This window comes from Polyodon spathula, chromosome 16, assembly GCF_017654505.1.
Source record: "Polyodon spathula isolate WHYD16114869_AA chromosome 16, ASM1765450v1, whole genome shotgun sequence".
Taxonomy (NCBI): Eukaryota; Metazoa; Chordata; class Actinopteri; order Acipenseriformes; family Polyodontidae; genus Polyodon; species Polyodon spathula.
Genome location: NC_054549.1, coordinates 13677143 through 13698839, shown reverse-complemented (window position 1 = coordinate 13698839; position 21697 = coordinate 13677143). Strand labels below are relative to the sequence as shown.

Genomic DNA, 21697 nt, shown 5'->3' with positions numbered 1-21697 from the left:
AGGATATAGTTTTGCGCTAGCACAGATGCCAACACGGTAAGGTGTTTAGTGCTGTAAGCTGCAGCTCAGATAAGCAATAAATAAATTGACCTCTTGCCAGACTCAAGAGGAGACAGGATTTGTTTTTGTTATGTGTTAGCAATGTAATACATTACTGTTTGCTTTTAAGCTTGCAATTCAACTCTTCAAAGCAAAAGCCAATATCAATAGAGCAGAGCACTCCATTCATTTTAATAAAATGCAAAGTTCTTAAATCAAGTTAAATCGGAATGGATATATGCCAATATTATTTTTAACATTAAAAGAGCTATTACTATTGACTGAAGAAATACAGGCCTACAGAATATTTATTGTACAAATTAATGTCCATTGTAGAAACAGCAAACAAATGGTACAAACAGACCGCATTAACAAACCTCCTGTAATATGCATTGCGATTATGTATATTTGTTTTTAAATACATAGGAAACCATGACCTGTGACAATTTGCATTACAAGGACAAAGTAGTAAGGGGTTCAGACTGGCAATTTTGAAAGCATGCCACTCTTCCAAAATAACAAATGCACAGCGTATCAATTAATCTTTTATATAATCGAAACATAATTATATTATTTGAATTATATAACAGCATTTCATCAAAAACACAAGTGAATTTAGACCCCATGACCTTTCCCTCCCAAGTCTAACGAGTGGAGATGTCTGCTTCGTTGCTGAGCCCTAATTGTGTTTGCACGGTGCAAGAAGCGGATCACTGAATCAAATCATCAAGGTAAGTACTCTTAAGTATGAAAAGCACAGCGAGTGAGTTGCATTTAATAGGAGTTGATTAGAAATTGCAACATTAAAATTGATTAGAAAACACTCTGTAGAGCAAGCAACCATTTTGTTTCATCTGAACAACAACATGGCTTTCCTGAACATGCTATCTGAAGTCTACATTCATTTATGCCTATATACCAGTAGATACCAGAAGAAATAAGGCAAAGCAAACACTTGCTTTGTTTAAAAGGGATGAGAGAATTTTATCTCAATGCAATCCAAGGCGAAGCAGCGTCTTGGCACCCTGACAAAGCAGGCATTCTGGATTCCAAAGTCACACTTATTTTGCACAATAGAATCAGTTTATCCAGAAATCCGAGATACCGCTCAACATTCTTCCATTGACTGCAATATGACACAGGTCGTTGGCTATTCCGGTTGTTGTTTTTTGTTGCTTGTTTTTTATTTATTTGTTTTACCCCTGGTGACCATAGAATGGTTTGATCTGGCGGTGAATGGGGTCAGATACGCCATGCTGAAGTGCTACCCTATCAAACAACGACACAAGCGTGCACAACTGCCACTTGTCACTCCAAGCAAGATTACATGAACCCTTCTTCCTCTTTCACAGACAATGAGCAGGTGTGTGGTTTACAAAAGGAGGATCAAAACAGCATATTTATACGGTACTGTATTTTACCGGTTGTGACGAAACCTAGAGATACTAAAAGAAAAGGCAGGCGAGAATAACACAAGCCCCAGATTTTACAATGAGCTGCTCTGCACGTACACCGACTTGTTAAGCAAGCCTATTTTTTTTCTGTTTTATGGCATATCTATTTGATTGGGTAATGTAGTTGTCTCTCTCTACAACAACCATGAGCTGTCTATACCATGGTCCTAATCGTGGCAGGTTTTATAACATGATGTTTAAAAGGGTAAATACACTGAAAGGCTTTTTTTATTAACCCAATAGCTCATAGTCGCAGTAGAACATGAATGAAAGCTACAAGCAATACCAGACTCTCTTTTGTACATGTTAACAGGAAACTTGTGTTTATATTTAGACTGAGCCTCTCTCATGCAGTATCAGTCTTACTCAGCTCAAGTCTAGTCAAGATTCAGAAGCGTCGGCAAGTAAACGGATCTCCCAACTCTCGTACAAAAAAACAAAACAAAACACAGTGGAGTTAAAATGTAAAGAACTGATCAGGTGGAGTCAGACTGGAATAGAATACATTCACAGTCCGGTGAAGAACCATATGGGAGGATAGATAAACTTTTAAAAAGCACAACTTTATAATTAAAATACAGCACATGATGACACTTTAGATTGTCAGTTAAGGACTTTGTATATTTCATATGTATAAGTGTTTCCATATGGCCCTTACAAAAGCATTAAAAATGGGACTGGAAAAGCATAACCAGCAAACGTGTGCACAGCAAGAGGGGTTTAGAGGTTTGAGGCATTTTGAACTTTCAAAAAATGTTAAATATGAAAGACTAAATCAATGTACACAATGGAGGCTTTACTTTCAGCTGACCATATGCCAAGCTTCATTTATGAAAACACTATTTAGCCTCATAAAGAGGTTTATGAATGTAATGATGCAGTGTACCTTACACCAGATCCCATCAAAGAGTTATGATTAAAACTTACGATACTAAATTCAAGGTTCTAATAATTAATCATGAACAACTTCTCCTTACAAGTTTCAATATTAAATCCCATGTAAGAGATTACTCTTGGTTCAGGAACTCCTCTGTTAGTTATGAGGAACTAATGGAGTGAGTGGTCACAGATGGTACCCAGGCACTGACAGGTCCTTTGTGCAGTTTAGCCTCTCTCTCGCTCTCATTGCATACAGTATTTAAATATTAAATCTCAACTTGCTTTGAAGGCAATCTGCCCATCTGTCATCTCTGCTCTATATTGGATTTGATGAGCATTAGTTAGTTCAAAGTAGTGAATTTCACTGTAAGAAAACCAACAGTTTACCGTTAATGCTATGTTACAGTATTATCCTTGAGGCTAATCCAAGGCACTGTAAAGTACTGCACATTTGAGAAACAACAAAAGCCTTACTGTTAAAATTGACATTATTTTCAAAAGCATTCCGTGATCAAAACGGAATTCTTTGCAGTAGTTTTTTTTTTTTTTACTGCCCAAACATAATATATTATTTCATAAAAACAACATTAACTGGTTTAAGATGTACAGCAATAAATCAAACTTCAATGTCAGTCAAAACGCACCATAAATGTGAATTACTGATGTGTTACCAATTTTAATGAAGACTGTTTTTAATGGACTGAGCAAAGCAGGCTGAAGATGGAGTGTGGAGGACAGCAGATAAAGGTTTTTATTTATTTATTTTATATATATCTGTTTAAGTTGCAACAGTGACGAACACTACCGACACCCTATAACAACGATAAGCTGCAATATTGTAAAAATGCAGAACCTACAGCCCTAGATTTTCCACTAAACTCAAAAGAAAAGCACCAAGTTTACCACCTACTGTACCACAGCACACAGAAAGAATAAAATAAAAACCACACACATCACTGGAATGATTTAGATAGACGCCCAGCCTGCTGCTTACTCTAGGGAATGCAGTTCTGAACTCTTGAGGATAACAAGGAAATGGCTTTACGCAGCCTAACTAGAAATGGTTGACGCAGTACACTGATCTTTTGCCACCAGGCAAATTCACATACCGCTCAGTACAATGAAAAAGACAAGTACCAGCACACACCCATTTAGGTTTGTACTGACTACAAACAAAAGCAAATCATATATATATTTCAGTGTGTTTACCAACAAGGTAGACTGAGCACAGTTTATGCCTATATTTGTTCATTTTAGAATGTTATTTTCAGTAGTAGTTTTTGTCCCACCACAGCACTGAATCAATATGTTAAAGATTGATTTTGCAAGTAAATAATAATCTACAACTTTTACAAAAACTTTCACACAAACCAATAAAAAAGTGTTCCCTCAAACCCTTGTGTATAAAGAGATGTTAGAATGTGTTGTTTCCTACTTCCCAGCAGGAATCAGAGTTTGCTCACATGCATCTTTTTTTTTTTTGTTCTGATTATCATCTTACATTTTATTAACCAACAAAAGCTTTAATGCATTACGTTTGCAGAGTACAAATGGCACTCTCCTAATCCATCAATGCTATCAAGATCAGAAGCCAGGATGCTTCATGACAGGCAAGTAACTGGCAGATTCCACAAGCCTCACAGAGCCCACTCACTATAACACTGGATCTCCCCCACAGATTACAACAGATACAACATGTATGAAAGATTAATTTATTTGATAGCTTGATTAGCCTCCCAGTAATGCTATAAAATTGATAAACAAGGGCAACAGCTAAATGAGTCCACATGTTGAACAAGCTCAACTAAAACAGGAACTATACTGACCACAATCCTTACCGGAGAGACTGATGACATATGGACATCAGATCATTACAGTAAACCAAGAATTTCACTACTTTAACATTTAAAGAGGGCATACAATACCAACACAGGAAACAGCATCCAAAGAACCTCACAATTTAGAAATCTAATTTAATTAAAAACTGAATACTTTGCAAATGTGAGCACTAGATGAGGTGTATACAGCACTGTAACCAAGCTACTGAGTAATATTGCCAAACTGCAATCCAGATATTTTACAGAGACAAAAAAATGGAGATGTCTACCCACAAAACGTGACTTTGCATGTAAGTGTACACTACACATGCAATCAATAGAGGCTCATATTGTGTGGGTGTAAGCAGTGTGTGCTTTGTCTACGACTGCAATCTATCTGCACTAGAGATTAAAGATTCTTTATACTAGTGGTTTCTAAGAAGTCAACTGTATTGCACCTCAGGGTCTATTCAGTTGATCTAAACAGTGATCAATCTACTGTACAATACCGTCGCTTAAAATCATTAAAAAGGGGACTCTGAGAAAACCAAGCTCTCAGTTGAATTTCTGTCTTTAAAGCAAGTAAAATGAGTAAATGTATTATGTAACCTTCCATGAAAATGTGAGCCTTTAAAAAATATTTATAAAAAAATACCTTATATATATATATATATATATATATATATATATATATATATATATCACAAACTAAAATGGTAACCTTGTTTTTTAATGACATCTGATGTGCTACAAACAATCAGTCAAAGTAAGGCCAGATATCCACAAAGAACCTAATCCTTCCAAGCATGCAGCAGAATTAATTTGCATATCAAACAGTAAATCCAAAACACATTTACAAAGATTCAAAACAATTCTAGATTTTTCTATAAATTAGAAACGTCACACCAACCTAATTTTAAATTATTATTATTATTATTTTTATCTCCTCAGCGCTGACTCAAAAGCCACAACTTCTAAACCTGTTAGTTTATCCAATGACTGAACCATCTATCGAGAGCTTTTCAAATAGAAACATGCCTTGATGGCTTATCTTGGTGCACAAACCTGGCCACAAAGAACTAGCGGCTTGATTGAGCGCAGTAATGGAAGGCAGGAAATGAGAAGTCTTGGTTAAGCCGCAGATAATCGATCAGTCTATTCAGTCAAGTGTGAGCTGAGCTGAGAGTAAGCAGCTTGGGGGTATTAAATATTGCTGCTAGGACAATGTAGACCTCTATGATCGGTGTAGTATAAACACCACAATAATATAGCAATAGACCAAGTTTTTTTTAAGATTTTTTCTTTAAAATGTATCTTTTGATGGTTTCATAACTGGTTTAATACACACCTTCCGTTTCACCTGTAGCAAACAGCAAATAAGTCATTCTTGACTAGAAAAATTAGTTTGCGTTTAAAAAAAATGGCTGAAGATTCAGAATGTGAAATGCATCGACAGCTGTTTAGGGTCTCCTGAAAGGAGCCCGATTTGTCTGGAAGGAAGCTTCTTAAACCACCACCGTGATGCAACTGAGGCATATGCATTCCTCTTTCCGAATTCTTAAAAACAGACACAGACAGACAATTGTAAGATCTTAAACAGTTTTCCAGTCTGGCAAGTTTATAGATCCCAATCTCTTCTCTTCAAGTGAAGGTCACCTTGTTCACTAATGACACAAGGTGGTGGGCATTCTTTATTTGTATTGTTTACAAACACAAGTAGTGTGTAGGTAAAATGCATTTTGATCAAGTGTGAAATATTTAAAATGATTCAAGATATTTGAAATAATGAGTTAATTATTACAGTAACAATTTTTTTTTTTTTTTTTTTTTTTTTTTTTAAACATTATTACTGGTAGATTAAATGGACCGTGGCTTGCTTTTCTAAGGTGTGCCTTGCAACAATAAAGACAAGCAGAGAAAGTGCTACCTTTCTGTCGCTTTAGTTTTTTAATTAGAATGTCATCTTGTGAATCTAAATCCATTTCCCTCACTCTGCATTACTAAGTGGTCCTCAGCCGTAAAGAATGAATGTGCCTGACCTCACCAGGGGTGCCGATTGCAGAAGCATGAATCTAGTTATCTATGCTTCAAGATCTGTATGCAAATCCTGCTCTGTGGAATAATGTTTAGAAATATAAAAAGGAGGTTGTCAACCTGGCTGGATTCAGTCCTCCAGGAAACATTTATTTAAACGCTGTACATATTAAACTCCAGGCAGCCAGTGTTTGAAATGAGGAAGTGATATTTGCAAGAGAGCGTGTGTAAAACAAATTCACAATTGCACTTTGCACACAGGTCAGGGGTCACTGCTTCCTCTCTGTCTCTCATTTATTCACAGTATGATGCCTTTCTGCTCTATTTCACTTTTCTTTTGAGTTCCACATGGCAGTGGCTTGTTTCTCTAGGTGTTAACCCTGGAAGCTAAAAGGGGTGCTAATTTCTAACACAACTCTGGCACCTACTCTTTTTTTCTCGTTTTGCTATGTTGTAGCAACAGTTGAGAGAATAAATGTTCTTTAGGCATTATTCATGACTGTCATACTCCTTGTCTAAATCAGATTTTTTTTTTTTTTTTTTTAAACAGTCATTTTATTTGAAAATTAAAAAAAATAAATAAATACAAAGACAATGAAATTATACAGGAAAGGAAATATGTTTGTTTTATCAAGAAAAACATGGCCTTCATATTTACAATAAACAGTATTTCTTGGACTACCTTATCTAAAATGGCATTTATGCAAATAAGTATCTGTGAAACTAGCCATTGATGATGAAAAATAAACAACTGTTTCATTTATCCACAAACAGCATTGCAACCTAAGAAAACACATTAATCCTGGTCACACCAACACTGAGGAAAATCCTACAAGAAAGTAAAAGGAATCGAACAGTAAGATGTATTCTTACATGTATAATAGATTACGCTTTGATTACAGATCATGGCTATTTTTTAACTAGCGTATTTCTAGCTGCTGTTTGACACGTTATTGATAGCGCTCCAGAACATTGTGCTTGATTTGCATTTCTGTTGCTGCAGTACATGCAGTGTGCATTGTAAATTACACACCCCCTCTGTCAAACATAATAAGCCAGCAGTTACCTAACAAATAGTGGTGTTACAAGCACATCCAATATGCTGCGGTAATTCATTTCTATTAGGTTCTCAAACCGCTGATCCTTTAAATAAATAAATAAATACATTTCTCAACAGTACCAATCTTGCTATCCCTGAATGCTGCCATTAAACCTGTACAAGAACCTTGAATTTGTTCCCCACTACTGTGTCTCTCAGCTGGTGATTTTTTCACGGCCAACATGAGTGGTGTAGACGGTTAGAGATTACATTAAAATCACAAATTTGAGAACAAATGTCCTACATCTCTGGAACCAAGGTAAACAAACAGCATCTTGGACATTTATGCACTGAAATGGATTGCTTACTATTTTGCTTTAAAAAAAACAGTAAATGTACCACACCTATATATTTATTTTTTTTAAATAAAAAATGTGACTTACAAATATTAGCTCAAAATAAGCACCTTCCTAAAAAGAGAGAGTAGATTTGATTAAATTTATATAAAATCAGATAAGAGTTCAAAATACTGCTTGACAATAAAATGCTCCCATATCAAATGCCTTCATCCACAAAATTAGATTAGACATTTGCCAATTCCTGTCAAGTCTAAACATTTGATAAACCAATAAAAAAAATAAGCAATGGATTCTGAAAATCAAAAATGCACTGCAGCACAGGGGTGTAAATATTGTAAAGCCATTTCCACTTGGCAGCTTTGCCATTTTTCTCCTTGCGTTTCCACCCTCAAAAACAAAACTATTACCATCCAGAATACGAGCCATAAACAGAGATTACATACAACGCTGCTATCATTCAGAATTTAAATGTCATTTACACTACACGGTTCACACCCAATTACTGAACTCAGCCAGCTACAGTATCTACCGCTTCCATTAAAACAAGCAGTGCACAGTGGTCTGGCTCTTTCAAGTCAACGCACAGTTTAAATAGAAATCTCACCTTTTAAATATCAGGGGGCTCTTTGCTCAGAACCTCTCTGCAAGAGGTCTGGTGCGCTAGCAAACACACTTCAACTTTCTAAATACTCTACTCTGATAGAAATTTCAAACACTCAGAGATACAGAGGTGGGGATGAAAACAACACTGAAGCAAAATCAATTCTTTATTTTTTTCACTAGAGGATTCTGTAGCTCATGCTCCGTCAGCTGCTGGAGCAGTGACTGTTTCTAACAGGGAAGCAGAGAGGTACCAGATATAAAGGATACCTCCAAAAACAAAAACCTGTGTGTGATCTTTTATTTCAATGACATGGGTAAACAAGACGCCACAGCAGTATTTTCTGCTAGTGCTCACTTATAACAACGTTCTTTGTCCAAATTCTGTATTTCATTGAAACAACACCAACAGATTGTCGTTAAATTAGCAAACACACGGATCAGACATTTAGTGCAATGTGCACCTACAATAAACAATTTGCAAATACAATATACATATATATATAGACACACACATTATACACACACTAACTAGTTGAAGGTGTTTTGTTCCCTGCTCTTATGCACCAGTACAAGCTGTGTTTGGGTAGTACAACTAGTGCCCCTATAAACATTACAGCTATTACTCTGGTGACCTCTAACACGCTGCCTTGTCTGGTTTTACCACTAACAGTCTGTAATGTTTACAGTGCAAATAACTCAATACTGCTGTCAAGGCAGCCAAAAAACAACATGAAATGCTGAAGCTGGGGGCAGTCCCATATTAAACAAATTGCTGAGAGAAAATATCAACCCTTATATGTACTATATAGGAAGGCAGACAGTTCATTATAGGTTCAGCCTATATTTCACATGTAGCTATTCTAAAAAGACCAGAGGGAGACGGATTTAATTTACAAGGTGTAAATTAAAAAAGACACAGAACAAGTTGTTACAAATGCAAAGATCTAACTGTAACCATGAATGTTAAAATTGGTAAAACATGAATTAAAGTATATTCAAAATGTCCTTTGTGTAGAAGCTAGACAACACACACGTGTTCTGTAAACACAAGTTTACATGTTTCTGCAAACCGTTTATATTTATAATAAAACACTTTTGTCCTTTATGTAAGTGCAAAGCAAAAGTAGTTTATTATGTGTGATATTGGAAAAGAACTCCCTCCCTGTAGTCTCAACATGCCTAGGGGCTTAAATATATCAACACAGCCAGGCAGTAAAATTGCTTTCTTAAATGCAGAATATGAGTGCAAGTACAGTAAATGATCCAAGCTTAACAGTCAGTACTTTATCTTAAACCTATAAAGAGTTATTCTCCTGCAAATGGAGAGGGCATTTCAGCAATCCATAAAAAGGAAGTAAAGTTCAAAGCCTGAGGTTAGCAATCACAACAGTATACTGAACTATACTCTGTTCATAAAACACAGCTGGGTCCATCGAGGGCTGCGTTTCAATGCCAACGAGTCCTGTTAATTACAGGGAGGGACACAAATAAGTAAATAAGTTTTAAAAAAAGCAAGACGCATAGTAGTTCCTGTATACAGTTTATTGTCCTTCAGGGATGAAATCATTTATGTGGTGTTCTTTGCAATCAAGAAAGCAAATTACCTTGTTTTGATCCGTGCTACATGCACTGCCAATTATCAGCTTTATTATTAATGTTTAATTGTTGCCGCATATTTACAGCTACAGTACATTTGGACATATCAGGTAAAGTTTTAAATGCATTATGGTATTTAGTGTATAAATGAATGGTGTTCCAAAAGTATATTAATTAAAATAAACAGTATACATTTCAACATAATGTTAAATTAAAGGGAAATGATACACACTGCGTACTGTTCTGTAAAACCACAATTAAAAAAAAAAAAAAAAAAAGCAGTTTTGTTAGTTCCTAGTTTGCACAAAGGGCTGGATGGAAGTTAAGGTATGCCTGCTCAAGCAACATGTGAATTACTGTGATAATCAATCAAGCGTGTCTGTATTGGCATTAATGCACCGTGACTGAACTGTGACAGGTTCAAGAAGATGATGGCATGAACAATTTCATTTTGTCACAATGGTTTGTATGCCCTCTGAACATTAGACTCATTCATGACATGGTTCCACTCCTTCTGGCCATATTTGGCAATGACATTAAACCTGTGCAAATATATTAAGCACAGTACCAGTAGATGACAAATAAATACTGTTGCCATGCAAATTTTTGTAATTGAAAATATACTGGATCTACAACCACCATCATGGTTAGACTTGCAATGCAGAGCAGTATTGAATTCCTCGCAAAACAGAATCAATGGCCTGCGGTTCTTCAGGTCAATCAATTCTGAAAGAGCTAACACTGAGTCAGGATCAGCTTACTATCCTAAAACACTGACACAATTTAGATTTGAAAAAATTATAAAATCAAAAACACACACATATAGGTTTGATTGACATTGTATTTTAGTACATTAAGTAGGTTCTCACTTAATGAACATGATAAATGGGAGCTGCACAATTATCCATAACGTCATCCCATGCTGAATATAGTCCACCACTAAGCCTTAAAGGTTTGTAAAAGCTAATTTGCAACATGTGCTCTTTAATAGACAAAGCTGTCCTGCAAATGTGTGAATCGGATACGAGTGTAATTCTCAACTTCGACAGCTTTTAATCAGCAAGTCAAGCTTTAGCTGAATTTTAAATTACCCTCAAAGCAAAATTAGCAGGGAGAGAAAAATTAGATATCACAAAAAAACTAAACAAATTGCAACCGAAAATTTAGCAATCACTCAGACATGTTTTCTGTTAAAGATAAACCAATCTGACCCATGGCAATCAAATTATTTTAATGAATTATCTTGCGTGTCGACCTTTGAATTGTAACAATGGATCTCTGGAGCTTTCATTGACAAAAATGATAGAGGACCAAAATATTCCACCGATGACCAGAGGAAATATTTAATTTCTAATAATCCAAAAGGTCAGAAGCATTAAAAATGACTGATACACTTACTGCACGGATGGTAAAAAAAAAAAAAAAAGGCTAACAGCATTTAGATCTTGCCACAAATCAGATTTCACTGAATTTAAAACAACCGGGCTACATTATCCGTTCAAAGTCATACCATTCATACAATTCATTACAATACTTGCCTTAAAATCCCTGTGATTAAGAGGTTACAAAAGAAGGGTTTATTATAAGCATATGACTACATTTTCTAAGCTACCTGTTTGCTGTCACTAAAGCAATAAAATAAAAATCAGCATTTGCTTCAGACAGATGGAGTTTAATTAATCACTTAAAGGATTTTACATTAAAAGGACAGAATACATGTGCCTAAGAAAAATTGTGTCCTTTTTTTCTCAAAACCAGAGAATTAACAAAAGGGATTCATATGGTCTGAATTATTTTAATATGCACCAAATCTCTCCCCACCACTGGCAAAGCAGCAGCAGTCAAGGTAAATCCTGCTTAATGAAAACACAGCGAGGAAGGCTCTGTTTAATAATTTAGCCCCGCGTCAAGAAGCTGGTATTGATCCCTGTTTTCAGCACAGTAAAAGAATGTTCTCTTCAGCCTTCTAGCCCAATGATACCATCAGTGAATTTAATCACTGAACCAATACTGCCATACAATCCAAAAACTGTCACCTCTCATTTTACTGCATTCCTTGTTTATTTTTCCATATACAGTACAGTTTGCCCACAGTATGTAGAGTCATCCTTGTCTCTCTGGTAACCATAGCAGCATTATTAGCTGGCTGTACTTTATTGAAGGTGGTAAGAATTTCTCATTTGCACATACACGTTACATTTTGCCTCATCCTTAGCTCTGCAACTATTTTATTAGTATTGATATCTTAATTTCAATACTAACAGCACTGAACCAATCCGTATGAATCTGTGTCCAGCGAAGGGTTTTGGGGAAAAACCCGGACACTGTTTTAAAAGCGGAAACAATGTGGGCAAATATTAAATAAAGAATGCATTTCTAATAAAATCAACCTGGGAAATATGTGCTTTACACAATGTACATAGCTGCATTTAAATGTGTCATTAAAATGTACAGCATTGTTTCCTTCAGTGGAATTTTAATTGATGGATGAAACAACAAGCTGTCTCTATCCCATTCAAGTTCTGTATATTAAATCAAAAGCCTCATAAGCAAACATTTGGAATTTTGTAGCAGATATTTAGCAACACCAGTCAAATGCAAGATTAAAATGGTTCAAATCAAGAATAGACTTAATCAAAATGTAAGTGCATTTGATGCATCAAGGCATTTAAATAATATAAATTATATTAAGCTCCGAGACACAAGAGGTGAGCTACTCTCTATGCATAAGAAGCAGGTGATACTTTTCCTAATGTGTTGAAAACATCATGCAAGCAGCGTCTCATCGCCACAGGCAATCACATTGTTTTGTTGTTTTTAAAAAGACATGCAGATAGATAATGCAGTTAAAAACTAAAATGCATTATTCAATATTGCTGCTTTGTTACTTATTTTACATTTATGTGTTTCTGTATTACAGAATAATGATCTGATAGGCTATTATACAGGAACTAAAGTCACCATGAGCATTCTTTCCATCACAGGGCACTCGTGGCATTTCACAACTGTCTTTTTATGCACTCCTGCTTTTCCATCTAGACTATAGATTGTTACAAGGCCCTAGGGCACTACAGCTGTATATTCTATTCAAATCAGGCTTCAAGGAGAAAGCATCAGTGTCAGGACACTTCAATCAAGTAAACATGCAGGCTCAGAAGGGCAACTGAATCACAGCCTATATTTATTTATTTTTTTCCTTGCCTTTGATATTTCAGAAGGACTGTTTCCAGTTTTGAAAAGATGAAGTAACAATTTTCTATGGCCTTATTTCAGAGCTGCCAACCCTGCAGCAAACCTAACAAAAAAAAATAGATCTTCTGATGTTTTCATTTGTGCTTGCAGGGGGGGTAAAAAAAAAAAAAAGAAATGGACAAAGTACATGGCTATAATCACTCTCCTGTGTTTTCAAGTACCCTGCTTAAAGGTTGGAGCTGGCAAGCTAGCATTGCCTTTTAACACGAATTGTAACTGATGGTGCTGCACAGTGGATTCATAATTGCATTTCAAAAGGTTAAATGGAAAAAAGAAATGACAAAAGGCATCATCTGCATATCGTGTAGAATTAAAAAAAAAAAAATGTAAAAAACACCACACACATTATATATGTTTTTTTTAAGTATGGTTTGTTCATTTTACAGTACTTGACTTCTTTATATCATGAAGACACTGTCATACATAAATTGATAAAACACAGCCTTGTAATGAAATATCAATGATGCCAATGTGCTTTCTGTTGAGATCATTACTGTAGGATTTGAGTACAACAAGTGTATCTGGCATTTTAAAGTGTATTTTCCCATATGGAGTACAACATTGTACGGGATGGCAGACCAAGTAGCACAAAGAAATTTAAAACAATGATCTAAAAATACAAGGTATTACAGGGAATTACTCCATTTAAAATGCAATTAAATGAAAGTGTACCTTTTATGAAGGTATATTTAGCAACATCATTTACATTCTGCACAACTGAAATCTTGCAGGATGCTCTGTACATCTGATGATCTCATTTAAATGAAACATGATAAACTTTTGTTAGTTCACACATTAATGCACACTTATTTGTATCTTTATGAAAGCATTTTTAATTAGTTTATGAAACCCAATGATAAGCACCGAATAAGCAGTATGAAAGAATTACATTGAGTACATTAACATTTTATGCATGAAAGAGGTACTGAGGATTACTCCCATCGATATCATCTTTGGTTTAACTTGAAATTCTGTCGACTGTAAATATTGTTAAAATAGGTTTATTTTACTTGCACACCCAAAGAGATGAATATATAAGACTTTTAAAGCTAAAAAGTTAAATTGAATTAAACAGAATTGTATGAAAGCAGAACCACAGTTGTGTTTCTACAGTAACAGAATGTACAGGATTGACTTGCCTTTAAGTGGTTGCTTTGTAGCCATTTGTACAAAAAAAAAAAAAACTATTTCAAATGCATTTGTTGTACATTTATGAATAAACCAATCGATCACATTTAATGGGTATTTTATTTTTTTTTTTTTTTTTTTTTTTAATTGTCATCTACAACAGCCCCCATTCAAATCCAGCCATACTAAAACCATCATTAAAACATAGGTGTATCTAGTATAACGAAATAAAAATGTTCTATCTACATTATCAAATCAATATACATTATTTAATTACATAGTGCAGAACACCAGATTTTCCTGTTCTTGTTTACGTTTTTAATTACTGACAAATTTCTCTTTTCTTTTGTTCTATATTTATTATTTTTATTTATCTGAAGTAATTTGTAATCTGTCTGTTCCGCATCTGATCTGGGAAACTGAAGCCTTGAACATAATTGCATTGTACATCACATCTAATTAAATGTCCATAAGCAGAAAAAAAAATCCCCAAGAAGAGCTGGGTGTTTTTCCTAGCGAATGCCCCATAGGAAAACTGCAATCAGTCCATTAGCAGGAAAGCCATTCTGCAGCTGATGTGGCCAATATCTGCAAATTAGTTTAACCACAGGGAAAAAACAAGCATGGACCATAGCAACATGACAACCTCTTAGTGTTTCCATGTAGCAAGCAACACAACTCCAAAGACAGAAAAGGAAATGACAGCCCTGTATCATATTCATCTCGTGCAGATTGATTACATGTTATAACACTGCTGTCAGCTTCTTGTCACCCACAAGTCATAATGCAAACCTGTACTGATAAAAGTTAATCAGTCAAAGGACACAGTACCTGATAATATGTTATCATCTCTGGTACAAAAGACTCGACAGCTAACTTCCAGATAGGCAAAGAATGACAGTAAACACCACAAGCATACATAGGACCTTTACAAACAGGTATAATACATGGATTATAATTTTTTAAAAGAACAACTCTTCTCCTTCAGGGAGAGAAACAGCAGAAACGGCTACACAATATAACTGCTGCTATTGCCTAATTCTATTCATCAGCCAGCAGCTGCACAGTGCAGGATCTTCTACCACCCTGTTGGGTGGTTTTCAGGGTTTCCACTAACCTTACCAGCCTTGAAAGTGACACCCTACTGTGGGCAGTCTGCTTCGGAAAACTAGCCATAGAGATTAATTCTCAAGACCTTCTTCAGACTCACAAGGTAACTGCATTAGCGTGCCGATATGTTTATTTTATTTTATTAGCTCTCCAAACAAAGAGCAAATGACATGTACACACATAGGCAGCAGTGTGCAATTCATAAAAGATAAATTATAGACAAAAATCAATAGCATTCGAGCAGTACTATATACTTTTTGATTATTCCTTAAGTGTACCTAAAATATCTCCGTTAAAGCTTAAAGCTCTAAAAATGTACAGATATCCACATTTGGCAAAAAAAACCCAAATACATTATTTAAAAGGGTTTTATATCATAAGCAGCTGTGAGAATACAAGCTACTGTACAGGTCTGTATATATGATGTCTCCTGAAGAAGAGCCTTTAAATGAACCACTGAGCACTTAATCTGGTAGGTGGGGTCACATCCTGCTATCAAATGCAGTGAACACCATCATGAGAAAGAAAAACCTGATATTATCCCATTCACTGAGGACAAATGTTTCTTATCCAATTATAGAAGGATCCTGACAGCTGAGGTCAGAGGAAGCCCAAAGGATGGCTGTCCTGCCAGCCCCCCCTGATTGCTTTAGAGAATCTTATAAACAATATGCCTTTCAGCAACACACAAGACTTTCATCAGCAAACTAATAGCAGATGTGAACAACCAAGTGCTACCAGCCAACAGATACAGTATGTGCGCTCAGGAGGTTAACATACTCAAAACAATAAATACATGCTGATTAATTATTTATACATTGCATACTTACTGTACATAATCCATTTAACAGGACTTGTACATATTGTTTCGTGACCAATATCCTATTGGACCAAATTTGTCCCCTGAAACACAGAAATGTTAGCTGTATATTTCTACATTCTGTGCATCAACAATTCAGCTCATTACAGAGATCTTTAAACCACACGTAAATCAATCTGTGGATTAGCGCACAATACTTGATATGTTATTATTGGCACACAGAACCATGCCATCATAAGTTCCTGCCATCCTCTGCATTCTTTCTTGCAATCGGATTAGCTCTACAACGCTGTTTGTTCTACTGCACAAACAAGTGTTTCTCTAATGTATGCTGCTGTTACCAATACTGCATCCACTGCATTGTGACCTTCGATTATCACCCTTAACGTCCCCTGCCATTAAAGCCTACCTGCCTGTTAGTGGTGGATTTATTTGTGCACTTTACTACTGATTTAAAGATTAATGATTTGATAATCAGGAACTTTTCTGGCAGAGTAGGATTGATTAGTTGTTTTTTTTTTGGTTACAATCTAACTCAAAACTGTTTGGTAGTGCTGTATCCAATTCAATTCATGAAGCAAAGTATAAGGTTTCCAGTGCATTATTTCTGTTCACATAAAAGATATCCAAACCCTCACTACCACAGGGAGTTAGTAAACATGCTCTAATGCTATGTAAAAACTATTTATATGTATGAGATTCAATGTGACTATTAGGATTTTTTCATTTATGTATACAAATTATGTTAAAACACAGTGCTAGCAACGGAAAGAAAGTGGTAAGTACAGAATTATACTGCAGTCAATCAGGGATTTTCACTGGCTTTTTAGTCCTAACAGATTAGTTTTGTTTTACATTTCAGCCACCACCGTTGTACGTGCTCATTGAAAAACAGCGAGTGCAGATAAATAAATCAACTGAAGACTCAGATAAAATGCCTTCTGTTTTATGCATCATCATTTTTAAACAGACTCATTTCACATTTATCAGAAAATCACAAGCTGTGAATGTACCATATTGCACATCCATTAAACTTTGAAAAGGAGGAAATCCAAGAAGAAATGAAGCTTTAGTAATGCATTTTACAAACAAGGAGTAAGCCACAGCAAACGTGTGGGTTTTATGCCAAATATCCGTTCTAAGTCAGTGTCCAGTGTCTTTACTCGAAGAATTGTTATGCAATTCTACTATTAAAATATTTCCAAGTGTGTATAACAAATATAAAACGCCACTTATGACCCACTAACCCACAACATTTATGGCTGAACATTTTAAAGCTGTTTTTTGCAGTACAGTAAAATTCTTAGACCCAATCTTATCCAATACATTTTTATTACTATGCCAGTTGAGTGCAGTGAAACAATCAACAGTGTATTGTATTTCTGTTTGACCGCTCCGTCACATAACTTAGACAAAACAGCAAACAAACATGACCACAAGGAAGGAAAAAGGTACTCACCAGTTTGAAATCTTGAATGCTACAAATGAAGTATGGGGTATTGGGTCGACGGCTCTCAATATATACACAATCTTAAAGAAAGAAGAAAAGCAGGCATTGTTAAAGGAATAGCAAACAAAAAAAAAGTATAAAAATATCATAATCATGCTATTATAAAAATCGATATGTACAGAATGTGTAGGACCTTTTTTAAAAAGTCTTTATGCCAAAGTGCAATTTGTTCCTTTTTTGTGAAACAAAACTGCAACAGTAAATTAAAAGGTTAAATTTAGGGCCTCAAAAGTTGTCATGCCATCCATGCATCCTTTACATTCATAGATAAAGTACATTAGATTACAGTACATAGCTATAGCTAATTTCATTATCTTTTAGCTACAGTTAGGTTCTTTATCCAACCAGGATTAGCAGTTCTTTTTCCAGTTAAATTAGTGCTAAACTTAATAGCGCTGCTGTAAGATTGAATCTGACGAGTGGAATGACCAGGTTGTGACCTTTCGTCCCTAAAACAAAAACATTTCACAAGGTAGAAAATCCAATCAAATCTTCTGGGATTAGCGATGGTTAGCTATCAAAAAACTTACAGTTTTGTTCTTTATAGGCCAAACAGAGGGGAAAAAAAAGAATCCAAGCCAAGTATTTGTGGCAGTGAAGCTAACAAGCAAATTCAAATTTTCCTCTGGGACTTTAAGGGCTTTCTTAAAACTGCATTGACGTGGCAGAGATGGGGTAATTACTTCTGTGCGGCTTACAATTTGTAGTATTTTTTTTTAAATATATAATTATACATTGACAATGCTTTATAGTGAACATACTGTCAAAAGCAGACAGTTCCTACAGTTGTATTTATTAGGATATAATCAATTGAAACAGAAAGGTCTCTCTTTTCCCATGGGATATTGGTGAAGATTAGCTGTGCTGTTTGAAGACAATATGGCACTGCTTAAAGCAGGTGACTGAAGATTAAGCAAGAATTGAATATTGCTAGCAGTATAGCCCTTAATCCAATAATAATAATAAAGACCAACCTATCTATGATAAATTAAAAAGTAATAGTGGATGTGTACACTAATGTTTTTAAAAAGATGATGCAATACAAATGACCTTTAACCAAGGACTCAAAGAGTACTTCCTCAATAAAGAGAAAATCTAACTTTGAAAATAAGTATGTGGAATGCTACCCCTATTCATAAACACTGTAGATCCACATCAATTGTTACATTATCTCTATTCCCTTATAAAAAAGATGTTAAATGCACAATGTATATTAAAGATTTTTGCCTTGTGTTTGTTTACATAAACACCATGGGAAGCCTGATAACCCTAATTTCAGTAAATCTAAGTGTCATAGCCGAACATAAAAGGCTATTTAGAAAAAAGGACGACAATCAAAGTAGTCTCAATCCATCAGCACTTGTTCTGTTTATCATTTCATGGCAGCAGATGAAAGATGTAGACAGGTTTAGCACAGTGCTTTTCTTTTTCTTTTTTTAAAACCACAAAAACTCTCAACCCCCGTTTTATTGGAAGCAAGATTGGAACCTGGAGAGGTTTGAATTAATCATTTTTATCACCATCAGTCGACCAGCTGCCGATTGACAACAAGCGTTAAAAGAATGGCCCATCTCGACCTGGTTTTGGTAACTAATTTACAAGATAAAATAAGTGAAAATATCTGTCACTGCTTTGTGTGAACCCGCTGGGCAGCACTGAATTAGTCAGAAAAGAAAGAGGAGGAGAACAAGAGAGACAAAACTGAATAAAATGAGACAACATGGTTTATATTGTCAATTTTACAGTGGCATGAGAGGGTTTTTTTTTTTTTTGCTTTAAGGAAACAGATTTGACAATGTTGCCCCTTCTAACTCAGTACAGCAAACATTAATATTTTCAGAACACGTTCAGGAAAAAAAAAAAAATACAGCTACATTTCCTCCATCTTGGAGATCCTCAAAGCAATCCGTGCTCGGAAAGTTGTGCGTGTGTGACGAGGGGGATCTCTTTGGGAATAGAGGTTACTAGCTCCCCAGTGGTATCAGCCTGCCAATTCCTTCTGTGTTACAATAGCTGTTTGAGTGGTTCGTAATAGCAAAGGTTCTGCAATAATCCAGCTCCTAAACATGTGCTAATGCCCAAGAGACGTAGTCATGTATTAGCCGCTGCACTTGGAGACCGGGTTCCAAATTTTCAGCAAACTGCTCACCGAAGATTAGCCTTTCCAGTGTTATTCACAACCTTTGTCTGCAGAAGGTCAATACACAACATGCAATAAAATTAACGATCTATTTAAAGTATTCAAAAGATTGCTTCGGTTGGAGGGCGATATTCTCCTGTCTCTAATTTAAGTGCTTGAAAACCACATGAAATTAGCACTACCTTTTTTTCAAAATATAGGCTTCATAAAACAGTGCATTTCAATTTCAACACAGTGAATGGGGGAATTATCCAGACATTTACATCATAATGACAGTTCATTTATGACTTTATAAAAAAAAGAAAGGAAAGGCTATTTTTAACAAAGAAAAAGAAAAGAGAATACTTATGGCAAGCAGACAGACGTGGGTGTTTGTGCTCATCCAAATCAAAGTAAAAGAATTTCAAAACCACAATTTAGTATTTTTTCAACACTAAAAATACAAAAGCGTGTAAGCAGCATGTAATTATCTACTTCATGAGGAAGCCAACAATATATTTCAAGATTTTTTTTTTTTTTTTTGCCTTAACAACCTACCAGCATTACACTTTCCAATACAGTATGGCAAACACCTCTCTTAAAAACCTACTAATCTTCCTGCTAACATACAAAAACAAACACCTGCTTAATGCAGTGTAGTTGTTATCTTTACTGTCACTAACCTAACAGATCTCAATTAAAGCCAGCAAGCAATGCAATAAGTAAACGACAGGAGGTATTATACAGTCAATAAGCAGCTACTGATATGGTACTATGGTCAGCATTCACACTTCCTTCTTCCCACATGCCCGAGAACGAACAAACAGTTTGCCTGTTCGGCTCATATCATTTCCTGCTGGGCACATTTCAAGCAACGCGGCAGGCTCGCTCGCTGTAAACACAATGTGTCAGGGCTTCAGCTTAACAATAAACTGTTCATCCAATTTACGCTGTTCACTTGAGGCACACTGGGGTGTTGAGGCTGCCTGATCTATTTTTGTGTACCAATTTTTTTTATTCTAAATTGGAGCCACACTGAATTCTCTTTCATAGCTCGTGAATATTTGTTGTCAGAACCAGTTCTTTTCTAAAAATTGTTAAAAGCCTCAGCTCTGTCAATCAAAGGACTATTAATGGATGTCAATTCTACCCTTCTATTAGCTTCAAAAGGAATAAATTAAAGTGTAATTGAGTAACACAGATGCGTCTCTTAAAGTGTATGTAATGCAAATAATTGGTATATTTATTTAAGCCTGAACACCATGACTCTTTGTATGTCGTCATTCTAGGCCAAAACTTAACAGAAAGAAGGATTTTTGTCATGTATTCGGCAAAGCTCTCACCAAACAGATTGGAGCACTACACCACACCATGCAAAATAATGCGATGGAAGAATTTCAGAAAGCAACTCTGAAAGAAAAAAGAAGCTGTATATTATCTTATGACAGACAGCTATTTTTACAGTTCTTGACAAGCCTGCACTGTATCTGTGGTGTTGTGTAGCCGCTTCCATTAATCACTGAAGAGACGAGAGCTTACATTTTTGCACCTGTTAGTCTAAGTTACTCTTCTGGACTCGTTTGTCAATGCACAGCTCTATAATAAAATGTCACCTTGAGTGACACAGCAGTAATCGCAAACTATCGCAAAAGCAATACCAACTGCATTAAGCACTATTACGCAATGCAGTTAAACATCTGGCACAACCATGCAAATTCTCTCAAGATTAATACCACAAACTACAGCACTGTGCCTTCATTTGATACCAACAACATTTAACGTAATTTGAAGAACCCACAACATTCAAGGATTGTTCTTGACAGTATAACTAATTTATTAAGTTTTAAAATTCAAACCAGAATGAAAATTTGCTTGGTACTGAATGCTACTTTTTAGGACATGACCTTCTCCAAAAAAAAAAAATAAAAAAAAAAATTG

At 35.5% G+C, this 21697-nt stretch overlaps 1 protein-coding gene across 1 annotated transcript in view; it reads right to left on the bottom strand.

Moving 5' to 3' along the window:
• The window catches only part of LOC121328841 (arginine-glutamic acid dipeptide repeats protein-like), a 104797-nt gene that overhangs the window by 52051 nt on the left and 31049 nt on the right, over window positions 1–21697 (bottom strand). Inside the window, exon 3 of the mRNA XM_041273937.1 lies at window positions 17590–17660. Within this exon, the coding sequence (XP_041129871.1) occupies window positions 17590–17660 (71 nt within the window). The remainder of the gene's footprint in view (window positions 1–17589; window positions 17661–21697) is intronic.